Below are 17,777 nucleotides of genomic sequence, written 5' to 3'. Positions count from 1 at the left end.
TTTAAATGCATGGTTAATTTAATGAAACAGGATGATGACTGCATCAAAGTGTAGACTTGGAAACTGTAATAGCATTTTTTGATAAATTGGTTTCCACTGGTTTAGTTATAATGCAGGACAAATCCAGTTTTTCCCAAATATAGTATTATATACATTACTGTCTTTTTTCAGACAGACATGGAACAAGCTTATTTTCTACTCTGAAGTTGTATAGCACAATTCTGTGTATTATTTGTTCTTTTAGTTTGGAATTTGTTCACCTGAAAACTGGGCTATTTCTTCTAAAATGCCACTGGGTTTTTGTCTGGGTATTTAGAGGGAAAGCACTTGTCTGGACCAAGTGTGATCTGAATTCATGCCATTTATACTGTCACTGCCTTATGCTGTGCAGCCTCGGAAATGTTAAGTATCAGTTGGTAGTCGGAAGGGAATGTTTTTGCTCTGGTCTCTGCTTGCCAGTGGATTTGGCAAGAATGTGTAGGAAGACTTCAAGAAAAACAGTCTCCATAAATGGAAGAACAAAACTCCCACTATTCATTCAGCAGATGAGCACCTACTATGTGCCAGGCACTGTTCTAGGGACCTTGGTGAACCCCAGTGAACAGAACAGGCAAAAATCGCCATCCTTGTGCAGTTTACATTCTAACTGGGGTGACAGACCATAGGGAGATGGGGGAGTGCTGAGGGTGGTTGCAGGCTGCACTCTTAAATATTTTGTCCTATGAAATGAAGTGAAGTGAAAGTCGCTCTGTTGTGTCTGACTCTTTGTGACTGTAGCCTGTCAGGTTCCTCTCTCCATGGGATTCTCCAGGCAAGAATACTGCAGTGAATACTGCAGCCGTTCCTTTCTCCAGGGGATCCTCCCAACCAAGGGATCAAACCAAGGTCTCCCACATTGCAGACGATTCTTTACCATCTGAGCCTCCAGGGAAGCCCATGTTGGCATCAAGGGCACGGTCACGGTTGAGAGAGCTAGGGTACAGAAAAAGGACAGGAAGGTGTTTGACCCATAGGGGAGCAGCACGGAGACCCAGAATGATTGGAGTGCAGGAAAGGAGGAGGGACGGGGCTGGAGATGAGTCTTGGAGGAAAGAAGAGGTGGGTTGCTTCACTGAGTTTCACTCTGTGTTAACACAAGAGGTTCAAACAGAGGATGGATGTGATCAGACCTTTGAAGGACCACTAGTTGTCGGGTTGAGAGTGTAGGAGACAAGGGCTTAAGCCAGGGAGCCAGGAAGAGGTGATAGTGACTTGGATGGGGAAGGTGGTGGGAAGAGGTAGATCCTGGGTACACTTTGAACGTAGATTGAAAGGCTTTGTTGGCCTATCTCATGTGGGATGTGAACTGGGGAAAGCTTAAGGATTTTGACCCAAGTGACTGCTGGGGTCTCCACACTGAGAGGCCAGGGAACAGGTTTCATAGATGAGAGGTTAAAGCTCAGTTTGGGGCATGTTAAGTTTAGGATGGCAGAAAGCGAAGAACTACTAAGAGCGTCTTCATGAAAGTGAAAGAGGAGAGTTTAAAAGCTGGCCTAAAACTCAACATTCAGAAAACTAAGATCATGGCATCTGGTCCCATCACTTCATGGCAAATAGATGGGGAAACAGTGGCAGATTTTATTTTGGGGGGCTCCAAAATCACTGCAGATGGTGACTGCAGCCAGGAAATTAAAACACACTTGCTTCTTGGAAGAAAAGCTATGACCAACCTAGATAGCATATTAAAAAGCAGACACATTACTCTGCCAACAAAGGTCTGTCTAGTCAAAGTTGTGGTTTTTCCAGTAGTCGTGTATGGATGTGACAGTTGGACCATAAAGAAAGCTGAGCACCGAAGAATTGATGCTTGTGAACTGTGGTGTTGGAGAAGACTCTTGAGAGTCCTTTGGACTATGAGGAGATCAGACCAGTCAATCCTAAAAGAAATCAGTCCTGAGTATTCATTGGAAGGACTGATGCTGAAGCTGAAACTCCAATACTTTGGCCACCTGATGCGAAGAGCTGACTCATTGGAAAGACCCTGATGCTGGGAAAGATTGAAGGTAGGAGGAGAAGGGGATGACAGAGGATGAGATAGTTGGATGGCATCATCGACTTGATGGACATGAGTTTGAGTAAGCTCTGGGAGTTGGTGATAGACAGGTAGGCTTGGCGTGCTACAGTCCATGGGGTCACAAAGAGTTGGACACGAATGAGTGACTGAACTGAATTGACTGAAGTTTAGAATGTTGTTTAGAGATTTAGCCTTTATTTTACTATGGTCAGAATAATTCTACTTCATTAACTTTGACAAATCATATTTATTGGACCGTATTGAAATAAAGCATGACTTTTATTTTACATTTGTTCAGTTCAGTCGCTCAGTCGTGTCCGACTCTTTGCGACCCCATAAATCACAGCACGCCAGGCCTCCCTGTCCATCGAGTCAGTAATGCCATCCGGACTTCACTCAAACTCACGTCCATCGAGTCAGTAATGCCATCCAGCCATCTCATTCTCTGTCGTCCCCGTCTCCTCCCGCCCCCAATCCCTCCCAGCATCAGAGTCTTTTCCAGTGAGTCAACTCTTCGCATGAGGTGGCCAAAGTATTGGAGTTTCAGCTTTAGCATCAGTCCTTCCAATGAACACCCAGGATTGATCTCCTTTAGAATGGACTGGTTGGATCTCCTTGCAGTCCAAGGGACTCTCAAGAGTCTTCTCCAACACCACAGTTCAAAAGCATCAATTCTTCGGCGCTCAGCTTTCTTCGCAGTCCAACTCTCACATCCATACATGACCACGGGAAAAACCATAGCCTTGACTAGACGGACCTTTGTTGGCAAAGTAATGTCTCTGCTTTTTAATATATTATCTAGGTTGGTCATAACTTTCCTTCCAAGGAGTAAGTGTCTTTTAATTTCATGGCTGCAATCAGCATCCACAGTGATTTTGGAGCCCAAAAAAATAAAGTCTGACACAGTTTCCACTGTTTCCCCATCTGCTTACCCTCAAATGCATCACTTTGAGTCTTTGTATGGATAAGTCATTTGAGACGTTGAGCATTTCCTTTGTCTGAATTTCTCTGACATGGAAATGTTATGTGAAATATTAGATGTATTTTCTTCTCTCTGCTTTTTTTTAAACATAAAGTTTTGTTTCATTCAGTGTTTTATTCAAGGAGTTCCAAAATTTTCCTTATGAAGGAAAAAAAGCGTTTCCTTCTCCTTGGCTCTGTTTGACAAATTATTTTTATCTTGGAGTAAAAAAATTGTGGGGGAAGAGGCAGCATGTTTCTTTTCTTTCCTCTTTGTGGTGAGAGACCATGTTTCTGACACTTCATAGAATGTCATTGGCCTTGTAGGTTTCTGAAGGAAAAACATTTCTCCATCAGGCAGGAGCCATTGTGTAATAATATTCTGTTTCTTTATTCTTCTGTCCCAGAAAGTACCTCTTACTCTGTAATCTGCATTTTCCCACAGGTAGAGATGGCCAGTTACAGCCTGATTCCATTAATTAAAAAAAAAGACCACGAATATCTAGAAACTTTAAGAGTTATAGCATACATAACTTTTCATCTGAATATTAAAGTCAGCTTGGCATTTCATAAAGAATGTAGAAATGTTTCCATGTTTATTCCAGCTGAGTTGTTTTTGTTTTAACCTTGTGCCCTTGCCTTTAAAGTTAATATCCTTTAATGTTCATTTTTAAAACTCCTTATTCTTTTGCTGTGGATCTATGGTGGAAACCATGCCCTTTTAACATTAACCTGAGCTTCATAGCTGAGATGTAATTGTATATTACATTAACATTGTAACTACACTTCTAGACCAAGGGATTTCAAAAGTACAATAGAAGCCATGCCTTTGGAACAAAGAGGAAAATTATAATCAACAAAAGCTACTTTTGAAAGACTTGTTCTTTTTTAATAAATAATAATTTTGTTAACCTTTTAGCAGTGAAATTTTTTTAAGTGATGTTGATACTATTTATCTTCTGTTGATTTCAGTAGTGGTAGTAGTTAAAAACGCCTTGGTCATGAACCTTATACTAGGATGATACAGTATATAGAAGGTCATAAGTGTGCAGCGTGCATTAAATAGCAACACTGTCTAAAGCGCTTTTCTCAGTCAGTTGGAGAAACAGGTGATCTTACTAATAATATTCATCATCTAGAAGCCAGCTGCTATTGTATAATTATTAGTTGCAGTGGTATTTCTGAAAGTAGTAGATGTCTTAACAAGTCTAATATTCTGAATGTCATATATAACAAGCAGAGATGGATCTCTGCTCTCAGAGATGAAGCTAAAGAACAATGAGTGGAGACTTGGACATGAGTTTTAAAAGACTGTCTTTTATGTTAGCAAAGGAGCAGATGTGTGAGACTAACAGGGATCAGTCAGAAGCCTGTCTTCTGGCCTCAGTTCTGCCTTGTTGCCACAGAGACTGTTCTGGGCACAGGACTGAGCTCTGTGGACTGACGTTGCTTCTCTGTCTTCTCAGGATCCTCACAGAGTTGATGGGAATATATAGGATAAGGGCCTTATTTTATAAATTGCCTGGCCCTCTGCAGGTGGGGCGTTTTCCTGTCTCAGATGGGCGGAAGGAGGGAGGCACAGGTGAGGGTTCACTGGGCCTCTCAGAGGTTGCCACCATGGCTTCCATCCCCTGTCAGCTCTGAGTCTGTGGAGGGAGACAGGAATTCTAGTCTGTGCCGTAATATCTTTGCTTTTGTTCTGGTGACAGAAGTCAATCTTGGGGCTGTCAATATGGACATAAATGATCTATTTCTTCTCAGTCTGACTCATTTTCTCTGTCAGACCTGTTGTTCTTGGGCTACATTCAGGAACAAACCCTGCTTGTTGAGGAGCTGTCTCCTTGTCTGTTTTCAAAAAGTCCCAGTGTTTCTTTGAGCTTGTGACAGGTTCAGGCAGTGTGTGAAGCCTATCCTTCCCTTGACTTGGGTCTCTTCTTCTCCCCCACCTAGGATCTGCGTTCCCAATGGATACTGAGGGGTTTGGTGAGCTCCTTCAGCAAGCTGAACAGCTTGCCGCGGAGACCGAGGGCATCTCAGAGCTTCCCCATGTGGAACGGAACCTGCAGGAGATCCAGCAGGCGGGCGAGCGTCTGCGTTCCCGTACCCTCACACGCACGTCCCAGGAGACAGCAGATGTCAAGGCGTGAGTACTGCTGCGGGGGGAGCACTGGCACTGGGGGGCTTGGGGGCAGGATCTGTTTCTTATTTGCTGCCTTGAATTTGACTGCAGTCTGTAAAGTTCAGATACAAGCCAGATCCTCAGGAATTCGAGAGAGGTTTTATAAACAGGTCAGCAGCGCTGCTTTGTCTCCCACCTTCCTGGCTTTTCCAACCTGTCTGCCTGACCAAACTGTGAGCCCCTATCACAGCAGAGATGACAAGGTGAGAAAGGGTGTAGAGCTTTGCCATGCAGACGCATCCCAGTCATTTTCCTGCTTGGGTTCACTGACTGTTGGGTCATAAATGGTTCACATAGTATATTGGTAAATGTGGGTCACACAGATAAGTGTTCCCTTTAAAGCCAGAGAGCACAAAGTGATGGGCACCATTTTTAAGAGCACTTGGAAGAAATTGATGAGCAGTTAGTGGTGAGAAGCCATCCACATGAGTAGTGATTCTGTCTGCTTATTGTCAGTGACCCCATAGGCTGCTTCTCAAAGACCTTGGAAATGCACTGCCTGCCAGTTGATTGTAGAAGAGGAAAGTGGGTGAGCCGGTAGAAAAGTGCAGATTGACTGTCTGACCAGTGGCTGCTGCTGCCACACAGCACGCATTGGGTTGTTGATTCTACAGACATATGTTTGGAATCCCCACTGTGTCAGGCCTGGACCATCTCTTGGCCACAACCATGAATTAGACATGGTCCTTGCCCTCAAGGAACTTATTCTTTCAGTTCAGTTCAGTCGCTCAGTCGTGTCCGACTCTTTGCAATCCCATGAATCACAGCACGCCAGGCCTCCCTGTCCATCACCAACTCCCGAGTTCACTCAAACTCATGTCCATCGAGTCGGTGATGCCATCCAGCCATCTCATTCTCTCTTGTCCGCTTCTCCGCCTACCCCCAACCCCTCCCAGAATCAGAGTCTTTTCCAGTGAGTCATCTCTTCGCATGAGGTGGCCTAAGTATTGGAGTTTCAGCTTTAGCATCAGTCCTTCCAATGAACACCCAGGACTGAACTTATTCTTTAGTGAGGCAGAAAAAAAATCTTGCCACTTTCCATAACAAATGTGTTTATTGATTACTTACTGTACATCAGTAAGATTTTGCTTAGTCCTCACAATAAAACGGCAACCCACTCCAGTGTTTTTGCCTGGAGAATTCCATGGACAGAGGAGCCTGGCCCCAGGTCTTTGTGACCTGGGGTCACAAAGAATCGGACACAACTGAGTGACTAATACTTCCACTTTCACAGTAAATAGTAGGACTGTGACCCCTGTATTACGTTGAGCAGCTAAGGCTCAGAGAGGGCAAGTTACTCTGGGATCACACAGCTGGCGAGTAGTGTCAGGATTCAAACCAGTGAGGTTGATTCCAGAGTTGTGTGCTCCTTTAGCCCTGATGGAAGGGTCAGGGGAGTATGGAGAGGGGTTGTTACTGGTGACCTTGCTGGGTCTGGAAAGTGTCTGACTCTATGGAAAATACATCATGGGAATCGTCAGTCATCTGCTCAGTCTTCATTTCTTAAACTTGAGAAAGACCTTAGTGCCGGTATTAAGGTAGGGACATTGTTTTGGATACATAGTGAATGTCACCGGGATGAGTATAACAGCCACATTTTCTTTTTTCAACTCATCTTGGGATCTGAATGTTTTGGCTGCCATGCTGAGTCAGTAAGGATGTTGTAGAAACCCTTATGTAGGCCTCCCCAGAATTTTATTTTTTTTAAATACTGAGTTTTCTTGTTTCTGTTGGTATTGGTAAAGGCACATCAGGGGAACCCTGGTGGGGATTTTTTATTATCCATCCTTGCTCCCCTCCACTATTGCCCAACACCCCAACCAGCCTTCAGACATTTCCACTAACTTGCCCTCCCTGCAGGTTCCTGATGCTGCAGCTTCTGGCTGCCTGCAGTTACCCTGGGGCTCGAGCATGCAGGCTTTGCTTATGTGAAAGGATGATGCTGGAGCAAAAGGACTGTGATGCCAGCTGAGTTGCTATAGTTATAATTTAATTGCATCAGCTTTACAGCCTATTAAGAGCAAAAAGGGAAAATGTTTTCTTGGTAACAATTATCAGTCATGTTCTCTTTCTTGTAAATTTCCATTCTTCTTCATCTCTTTCTACCTTAAATTCATCATTTTAGGGGGGAGGAAGTTGGTACGTTGAAAGAATAGGTATAGGGTGGGGCAGGTGCTTAAAAAGAAACCAAAGGGCTGATGACGGTATTTTTCCATCTCTGTGATAGGCAGAGACATAAAGTGTGATGTGACTATTTCAGTACGGGATGAGGGCAAAGGAAAGAAGTGAATAGCGAAAATTTCCTTAGATGAAATAAATTTTGAAAGAAATTTCTGTCTTCAAGATTTTAGTTAAGATTGGATTGTAGATTTAAGATTGAATTGTTCTGTGTTGAAATGCATTTGTTTAAATAGACTATGTTGGATTTTTCATTTTAGGGAACAGATTTGATTGCTTTTTTGCATGTGTGTGTGATATTTTTAAATTGTTAAATTTCTTCACACATAAAAAAGAATATGCATAACGTGTATGAAGGTATAAATCAGGGCTTGGCAGACTAAGACCCAAGAGCCAAATGCAACCCGCTGCCTGTTAAAGTTTTATTGGAACACAGCCACACATGCTTGTTTATGTATTGTCTGTGCGCCTTTGTGCTACGGTAGCCGAGTTGAGTAGTAATGACAGACTGGTATGGCCGGCAAAGCCTGAAGCACTTACTGTCTGCCTCTTACGGAGTTAAGTTTGCCGACTCATGGTGTGAGTAGCAGTACAGTGGATGAATACCGCTGTCACGCCGCACAGTTAAGACAAGAGTGTTAGCAGTCGCTGTGAACCCCAGTCTGGGCACACAGCGTCAGTTACCTCCCCCTCTTTTCCCACGGGCGGTGCCTCGTTGAATTTTTCCATTCAGCTCAGAAGCCAAACCACCTCAGATACAAAGGAAAAGTCAGCAGTCACTCTCTCTGCCTAACTTTACCCTCCAAGGTGATCAGTGCCATTAACTTGCTTGTTCTTTCACAGTTTTCCTCACGATCAGGCAAAACATTTATGCATTTTTATTTGCCCAGAGTTAAACAGCATATTATAACATTTTCTGTGCTCATACTACTAACCTACCTTTTAAAGCACTTACTGTTTGTCAGACGCTGTGCCAAGTACTTTACATGCATTATGTACTTTCCTTTGAAATAAAATGACGCTTTGAAATAAGTGTGACTGTCTCCTTTTTATATTGAAGAGTCGGATAGCAGGTGGTCACACCATAACTCAAACCCAGCTTGGGCAGTGAGAATCCCTCATGTTTGTGAGGCATTTTCAGTTCCCGACGGCTTATCATGGGCATTCTCCAGACTGGTCTTCACAGGCCTGAGAGGTGAGAGAGGCGGGGCTTTCCTCCACATTTTAGCAGGAGAAAAAGGAAGCTTGGACAAGTGAGCTGTCCAGGATTTTCAGTCAGTTTCTGACAGGTAGGACTAACCCAGGCCTCTGGACGTTCTTCTGAGAACAGCTTTTGTTTTCCTATTCTCCTGGGACTGGACTGTTTGACTCCAGCTTCTCTGGCTTTCTGCTCAGGAGAGGCTCCCTGGCTTGTAAAAATTGGGGCAGGGAACCTTTGGATTTTTCCACCCTGAGAAGGTGAAACAGCCTTTGTTTGTATTAGTAACATCATCCCTACCCTAGATTCCCTGCCTCCTTCATGGTCCTTCCCTCCACCTCCCCCCAATCAGGGCTTCTGCAAATGCACTGCACAGTCCATGAACTGCACGCTTCCTCCGGGCACCAGCCACCTCGATGACTTTCCTCATAATTTTCATAGCTAATTTTTAAATTTCAAGGTTTCCAACCCTGGTATGCCTTAAAATCACTGGCCTCTGAATACATTCTCACATATCGCTGGTGGGGATAGAGTGCCGGTGGGACAGAATTTGGCAGTAGCTAGTGAATTTACTCTTGACCCGACCCAGCAGTCACACTTCTGGAGATCTCTCCCAAAGATACACTGGCAAAAGTACAAAAAGGTGTGTGCACAAGAATATTCTTTGCAGCATTGGTTATAATAGCAAAAGTTAGAAGCAATCCCAGTGTCCATCAATACAGGACTGGTTGGATAAATGTGGCGCATGTGCATAGCAGAGTGCTTTCCAGTAGCACAGAGGAATGAGAATACACACTATGTGTGGAGTGTCTCCAGGCCATATTGCTAAGTAAAATAAACAGCAAAGGTGGAGGAACGTGTATACTGCTGCTGCTGCTGCTAAGTCGCTTCAGTCATGTCTGACTCTGTGCGACCCCATAGGTGGCAGCCCACCAGGCTCCGCCGTCCCTGGGATTCTCCAGGCAAGAACACTGGAGTGGGTTGCCATTTCCTTCTCCAATGCATGAAAGTGAAAAGTGAAAGTGAAGTCACTCAGTCGTGTCCTACTCTCTGGGACACCATGGACTGCAGCCTGCCAGGCTCCTCCGTCCACGGGATTTTCCAGGCAAGAGTACTGGAGTGGGTTGCCATTGCCTTCTCCATTATTTAAGAAAGCAGGTGAAAGAAAGTCCATATGCATGGATTGGAAAACTTCATCTCATTAACATGTTCAGTTCAGTTCAGCTCAGTCGTGTCCGAGTCTCCACTACCCCATGAATCACAGCATGCCAGGCCTCCCTGTCCATCACCAACTCCCGGAGTACACTCAAACTCATGTCCACAGAATCGGTGATGCCATCCAGCCATCTCATTCTCTGTCGTCCCCTTCTCCTCCCGCCCCCAACCTTTCCCAGCATCAGAGTCTTTTCCAGTGAGTCAACTCGTCGCATGAGGTGGCCAAAGTATTGCAGTTTCAGCTTCAGCATCAGTCCTTCCAATGAACACCCAGGACTGATCTACTTTAGAATGGACTGGTTGAATCTCCTTGCAGTACAAGGGACTCTCAAGAGTCTTCTCCAACACCACAGTTCAAAAGCATCAATTCTTCGGCGATCAGCTTTCTTCACAGTCCAACTCTCACATCCATACATAACACTCCCCAAATTGATCTATGGATTAAATGCAATTCCTGTCAGAATCCCAGGTGGCTTTTTTACAGCAATTTATAAATTGATCCTAAAATTTGTGTAGAAATTCAAGGAACCTGGAATGGCCACAGCAATCTTTTTTTTTTAATTGAAGTATAATTGACCTAGAGCACTTTGTTAATTCCAGATATAACATAGTGATTCGATATTTCTCTACATTGCAGAATGATCACAATAAGTCTAGTCACCATCTCACCATACAAAGTTATTACAGTATTATTGACTGTATTTCCCATTCTGCGCATTTCATTCCAGTGACGCGTTTATTTTGTAATTGGAAGTTTGTGCCTCTTGATCTCCCTCCCTGCATTTCACTAGTTCCTCCTCCCTCCCTCCCCTCTGGCAACCACCTTTTCTTTGAATCTGAGTCTATTTCTGTTTTGTTATGTTTGTTCACTTGATTTGGTTTTGAGATTCTGCATATAAGTGAAATCATACAGTATTTGTCTTTAAAATTTTAAAACTCTTGGAAGAAAACAGAGGCATAAATCTTCCTGACCTTAGGTTAGACAGAGCCTTTTTGGATATGAAACCAAAAGCGCAAGTGACAGAATCAAAAATAAAGTGAACTTCATCAAAATTAAAAAGCTCTTGTGATTTAAGGGACACTATCAGGGAAGAAAATAACCCACAGAGTGGGGAGAAAATGTTTGTATGTTATGTATTGGATAAGGGACTTACAGCCAGAATATATTAAAATCTCTTACAACTCAATAATAAAAAGACAGCTCTGTTTTGCAGTAGTATTGATTCACAGTATTAGTTTCAGATGCACAGCATTGTGACTCAGTATTTTTACAGGTTATCATCCATTGAAAGTTGTTAAAAGATAATGGTTAGAATTCCCTGTGCTCTGCAATGTATCCTTGTTCCTTACCTATTTTACGTATAGTGGTTTGTGTCTCTTAATCCCATATCTCTGATTTGCTCCTCCCCCTTTCCCTCTCCTCTCTGGTAACCATTAGCTTGTTTTCTGTATCTGTCTGTTTCCGTTTTGCAGGTACATTGATTTGTATTATTTTTTAGATCACATTTGTATTATTTTTTAGATATCATATATAAGTGATGTCATACAGTATTTGTTTCTAATTTCACTAAGTATGATGCTTTCTCAGTCCATCCATGTTGCTGCAAATGCAAATTTTCATTCTTTTTTATGAGTGAGTAATAGTCCATTGTACACACACACACATATATATATATACACCACATCTTTATCATCTATGGGTGAGCACTTGAGTTGCTTCCATATCTTGGCTACTGTGCGGCTATGAACATTGGATACATGTATCTTTTTGAATTAGTGTTTTCATTTTTGCCAAGTATATATCCCCAGTGAAGTAGCTGGATCATATGGTAGTTCTGTTTTTAGCATTTTTTCTTTTGAGAAACCTCCTTATTGTTTTACATAGTGGCTGCACCAAAAGACAACCCAATTTTAAGGTTAGCAGATCTGAATAGGCATTTCTCCAAAGGAGATCTGTTCATGTCCAGTAAACAAATGAAAAGATGTTCAATTCACTAACCATCAGGGAGTTGCAGATCAAAACCACAGAAAGATACCGCTTCACCCTCGCTAGGATGGCTGTAATCAAAAAGACAGGTAATAACAAATGGAAAGAATGTGGAAAATATTGAAACCCTCATATACTGTCAGTAGGAATGTAAAGTGGTGCAGAGTTTACAAAACCGTCTAGCAGTTCCTCAAAAGGTTAAATATATGGTTTCCATATAAATGAGCAGTTCCACCCCCAGGCGCACACCCAGCAGGAGCGAAAACAGTTGTCCACACAGAAACCTGTACATGAGTGTTCATAGCAGCATTACTTGTAGTTGCCAAAAAGGGGAAACAATCCAAATGTCTAACGACTGATAAATTGATAAATGAAAGTGGTGTATCCATATAATGGAATACTATTTGGCAATAAAAAAGAATAAACTGTTAATACATACTCCAGCATGGATGAACCTTGAAAAAACATGCTAAGTGAAAGAAGTCAGTCACAAAAGACTATATACTGTATAGTACCATTTACATGCAATGTCCAGAGTAGGCAAATACATAGTAACAGTAGATTAGAGGTTGTCAAGGGAGTGATAGATTAGGGGGTCTAGGGAGTGACTGCTCTGGGTAAGGAGTTTCTTTTCTGGGTAATGAAAAGATTCTAAAATTAATTGTAGTGTTGGTTGCACAAATGTGTGAATATATTAAAACCCACTAAATTATACTTTTTTTTTTTTTTTGAGATTTCCCTTCTTTTTAACCCTTTTATTATGGAAATGTTAAAACATTTGTAAGAGTAGAGAAAACAGTATAATAAACTCCCAGGTACCCATCACCCATCATATCAACATTCTGCGATTTTTTAAAATTTCTTTTTAATTTTTACTTTATATTATAGTTGATTAACAATGTTACTGGTTTCAGGTGTGCGGCAAAGGTGATTCAGTCATACATACATGTATCTGTGAATTACACGTTTTCAATGGGTGATTGAATAGTATGTGGATTATGTCTCAGTAAAACTGTTTTCAAGAAGTAGAAAACACAAATGTATTTAAGTATTTGAAAGTACCTATATAAGATATGGTAAGACATGCAGACAGGGATATGACTGTCATGAGGGAAGAAGTTTCTACTCACATTTTTCCGGAAACAGAGGGCAGACCATGCCATGCAGGGCCACTGAGGAAGCACTGAGGTCAGTTGGGGCAAATGAAGTAAGGGGAACACGTGGTTTCTGTAAGGAGGCATGGTGAGGAGGCTTAGGATTGGCTAGTTTGAATCACCTCAGTGGGCTCTAGGGTCAAAGCGCCGTCTCTGGTTGTTTGGTACCAGCCCTGAGATGATTAGGGAAGAGGGTAGTGTCCCAGTGAAGGAAGTGGTTAAGGTATGGGCTCTGGATTGATTAGTATGCATATGTTATATGTGCTTGCAGGCCTCTAGGAATTAGCGAACCTGGGAGAGGCAGTCCCTCCAGTGTCATCAAGGCCCCAGATGTCAAAGCAGCAAATACAGAAACTAAAAAGATGTGATTAATACAAACGGTTACCTATAGGAAAAGGGAAAAAATAAGATGAAGAAGACAGGGACTTTTTTTTTGGACTTTGGAATTGTTTAAATATTTTGCATAATTGTAAAACAAATCGCAAAAAAGAAATTCCTACAGAAGAAAAATAAATGCTCATTCAGTTGACACAACCATTCAGAGAGGAACATTTCCAAGTAATATCTTAATCAGTCGTCAATAATGATATTGTTGGTGGAGGGATTGATACTGTTGTTTTGAGATTGTTGTGTATATAGAGTAGGATAAAGCAAGTAGGTAGTTAGGCTGGTGATGTTGAGAACTAGGACTTTGGTATAAGAGAAGGGAGACTCAGATAGAAAATCTATGAGGTTAAACCAAAACTGTAGGTTTTTAATTTTGAATTTAAAGTGTCAATATGAACTCGTGATGTAATTTATCTTAAGGAAGCTGAAACAAAAGTGAAAACTCTGTTTCTAGCTCTGCCTGTTGAAGGCTTAGGAACAGTGTAGCAGTGAGCACTCCTAGTGCCCAGAGTGCTCTCTAAAAATGCATTTCTTAATAAAAAGTAACTGGGGCTCTTTGGAGAGTTGACCAATTCCAGGTTTGTGTAAGATGAACTTATACCAGATGGCAAGGAAGTTATGAAGGTCCACTTGAGTCATGTCAAAAGATCTCAGAAACCAACTTGAAAAGGCTTCTATCAGCCAAAGATGAGATGATTTTGAGCATGATAAAGACAGTAACTGCAGTGGAGTGAAACACATCAAATATGTTTAAATTTCATGAGTTCATAATGATACTAAAGCAAGACTCATCAGTCACCTTTGGAGGATGCTAGAGAATCAACTCATTATTCAGAGTAACCACATAGTTGATGAAGAGCATCTCTGAGGGGAAATATTCCAGCTAATAAAGATAGAATACCACCATTTTGCAACCTCTAAGGAATTAATGAATCTCAGCAGTGATCATCAGCGTCTGGTAACATTCCAAAAAGAGGTAATCAGACATTACATACCTCTTGATAAAAGTCTGAAGTAATCAAACCAAAAAAATAAAATAATGCCACATGAATCTGATCCGACTGTCAGCACTTACTTTCAATTTACAGGAAATTGGATAGGAGAGGCCAAAGGACCCTGTTAAATTACATCATGGGGATGCAGTCAGTAAAACCTGTTATGTGGGGAGCTACATCCTTGCTACTTTGAGTGTGGCCCATAGATCAACAGCATAAGCATCAGCTGTGAGCTTTTTAGAAATGGAAATGCTCATGCTGTATCCCAGACCTGCTGAAACAGAATCTGCATATTAACAAGTTTCCCAGGTGATTGACACGCACATTTCAAGTTTGAGTAGCATTGCTCTACCGGACAAATGAACTAGACTCGCCAAACAAAGCAATTGTAAGAAAAAAAATGAGACAGGGGCAGCCTATATAGATGAAAAGACAACTTGGAGGCGTATCAGTTATTTGCAAGTAGAGAACTAATTTGTGTTTTATTCAAACACAAATCTTAAAATTATTAAATAATTGGAGGAATATCTTGGATTTCTTTTGAAATAATCTGGGTGGTAGGGAGAGGAAAGTGGGTAGGAATGTAGATGAAATAAACTTTGCTGCTGCTGCTAAGTCGCTTCAGTCGTGTCCGACTCTGTGCAACCCCATAGACGGCAGCCCACCAGGCTCCCCCATCCCTGGGATTCTCCAGGCAGGAATACTGAAGTGGGTTGCCATTTCCTTCTCCAATGCGTGAAAGTGAAGTGGCTCAGTCGTGTCCGACTCCTAGCAGCCCCAGGGACTGCAGCCTACCAGGCTCTTCTGTCCATGGGATTCCCCAGGCAAGAGTACTGGAGTGGGCTGCCATTGCCTTCTCCGAAACTTTGCTATGACATGCTAATTTTTGAAGCGGTAATGGGTACCAGTATTTTGGTCACCTGATGCAAACAGCCAACTCATTGGAAAAGTCCCTGATGCTGGAAAAGATTGAGGGCATATGGAGAAGAGGGCATCAAAGGATGAGATGGCTGGATGGCATTACCGATGCAATGGACGTGAACTTGGGCAAGCTCCGGGAGATGGTGAGAGACAGGGAGGCCTTGCATGCTACAGTCCATGGGGTGGCAAAGAGTTGGATATGGCTTGGCGACTGAACAACAACAATATGTACAAAGTTTATTATTTTATAATAAAATATTAAGATTTTTCCTATAATAGTTTAAAAGGGGGAGTTCACTAAAATGGCTGCAATCAAAAAGGTAATAACAGGTATTGGCAAAGATATGGAAAAAGTTAGAACCCTTGTACATTGCTTATGGGAATATGAAATAGTGTAACTGCTTTGGAAAATAGCCTGACAGTTCTTCAGAAGGTTAAACAAGGAGTTAATACATAATCTAGCAGTTCTGTTCCTAGGTATATACTCATGAGAAACGAAAACATATATTAATGTAAAAACTTGTACCAGGATTTCTGTGATGGTCCAGGGACTAAGACTCTGTGCTCCCAGTTCAGGGAGCCTGGATTCAATCCTGGTCAGGGAGCTAGACCCCACATGCTGCAACTAAGATAACAGAGACCCAGTGCAGCCAAATAAATAAATATTAAAAAAAACTTGTACCTGAGTGTTCATGGCAGCATTTTTGTAATAGCCAAAAAGTAGAAACAACCCAGCTGTCCTTCAGCTGATGAATGGATATGTTCATAAATATAAGATATGGCATATTCATATAATAGAGTACTGTACAACAATAAAAGGAAATAAAGTACTGATACATGCTCCAACATGGATGAGCCTTGAAAACATGCCAAGTGAAAGAAGCCAGTCACAGACAACTACATATTTTTTAATTCCATTTATAGAAAATGTCCAGAATAGGAAAAGTTAGAGAGATGGAAAATAAATTAGTGGTTGCTAGAGGTTGAGGAGAGATTTGTGGAGACATGAGCATCTTACATTCCCATGACTGCTGATGGGTTGTCGGAAAATTAGGAGGGGGAGGGTGATGAAAATGTTCTAAAATAGATTGTGGTGATGGTCGTACACTGGTCAACAGAGGGGGAATGTGAAGATGCACTTTACATGATGTTTGGCTTTTGAAGAGAATCTTTGGAGAACTGGCCTTGAGCTCTGGTTTTACTGCCCTTTGCAGGTTATTGATTGCCCTGGACTTTTAGTTTCCTTAATTAATGAATGAAGTTTGAACTAGGTTACTTCTGAAGCTTCTAAAATTTTGTGGTTCACTACCTCTGTCTGTACAAAGGCTGTAAATATAGTGTGCTGGTTAAGAATTTGTGCTCTGGAGCTTGGTGACCTGGCTCCGCTGTTTCCTGGCTTTGTGATTTTGAATAAGTTGGTTAACCTTTTTGCACTTCGGTTCCCCCATCTGGGAAATGGTGATTGAGAATAATACCCACCTCACAGTTTTCTTCACTGTAAAGTGTTTGGAGCAGTTTAGCCTATGATTTTATTAATATGCTATCATTTTATCCTATATAGGTCCCTCACTCTAATTTAGGCATGATCAGAACTCTTACTAAAAAATGCAGTGTTGTGTCTGTTATACCAGGTGGTAGATGTTTTTGGAAAGGTATAAAGCAACCATACAAAAGTATTCGGGCAGCATATAAAATGTTTTATACTAAAAATACTCTTTAATATTTTAGGAAGTACATTAGATGTCCTAATTCTTTTTTTCTCTCTGCCCTGTATCCTCATATAGGTCAGTTCTCCTTGGGTCTCGGGGACTTGACATATCCCACATCTCACAGCGATTGGAAAGTCTGAGTGCAGCCACCACTTTCGAGCCTCTTGAGCCCGTGAAGGATACAGACATTCAGGTAAGAGATGCCAGACACCAGGACTGGTTCGGTGAAACCCTGAGCATGCAACCCAGGCTGAAGGCCCTGACCCTGTGTTCACCAGCTGGTTTAGTAGTTCCATATTTCTTTGTTAATTTTATTCTCCTTCAGATATTAAGAGAATGAGAGGGTCAGCTTTGGAGGAACATTGGATTATTTTCAGAGTGCTCTGTAAGACTGAATTTAGGGAAGCAGTTCCGACCTGCACTTTTTAAATTATTGTAATTACGAGCACAGATTTGTCTTTCTTTGGGCTTAATCCAAGGCACAGAGACATTAGTTGTAAGTTTCTTTTGCTTTCTTTGCTAGATCTCAAATAATTTTACTATTCATCTTCCACATTTCTTTTCTGCTTCTTGCTTGTATGCATTGGCAAAGAGCTGGAAAAAACTTAAGTACTATTTACTGAAACCCACTTATCGATTTCTAGGAAGTATTTGGCTCCATTAGTGGCACCAGGAAATGGCCTAATAGAGCACTCCAGTCTCATTTAACCTAGCATGCCACTGGCACAATTGATTGCTATTTTAATTTAATCAGAAACTAGTGGCTGTGTGTGTGTGTGTCCAAAATTGTTAAGGAAAAATCTTATAATCCATTTAGTTTTGAGGAATTGGAACAGTGATT

At 41.7% G+C, this 17,777-nt stretch overlaps 1 protein-coding gene across 1 annotated transcript in view; it reads left to right on the top strand.

The window, feature by feature from the left end:
• NUP93 (nucleoporin 93) overlaps positions 1-17,777 on the top strand; it is a 106,411-nt gene that overhangs the window by 12,977 nt on the left and 75,657 nt on the right. The window contains exons 2-3 of the mRNA XM_055412714.2: positions 4,964-5,156; positions 17,012-17,129. Of these exons, the coding sequence (XP_055268689.2) occupies positions 4,978-5,156; positions 17,012-17,129 (297 nt within the window). The 5' untranslated portion in view covers positions 4,964-4,977. The remainder of the gene's footprint in view (positions 1-4,963; positions 5,157-17,011; positions 17,130-17,777) is intronic.

This window comes from Moschus berezovskii, chromosome 22 (assembly GCF_049115385.1).
Source record: "Moschus berezovskii isolate FMDL1 chromosome 22, NW_MosBer_1.0, whole genome shotgun sequence".
Taxonomy (NCBI): Eukaryota; Metazoa; Chordata; class Mammalia; order Artiodactyla; family Moschidae; genus Moschus; species Moschus berezovskii.
Note: the sequence above shows the minus strand (reverse complement) of the source record. Positions and strands in the feature narration are given on the sequence as shown.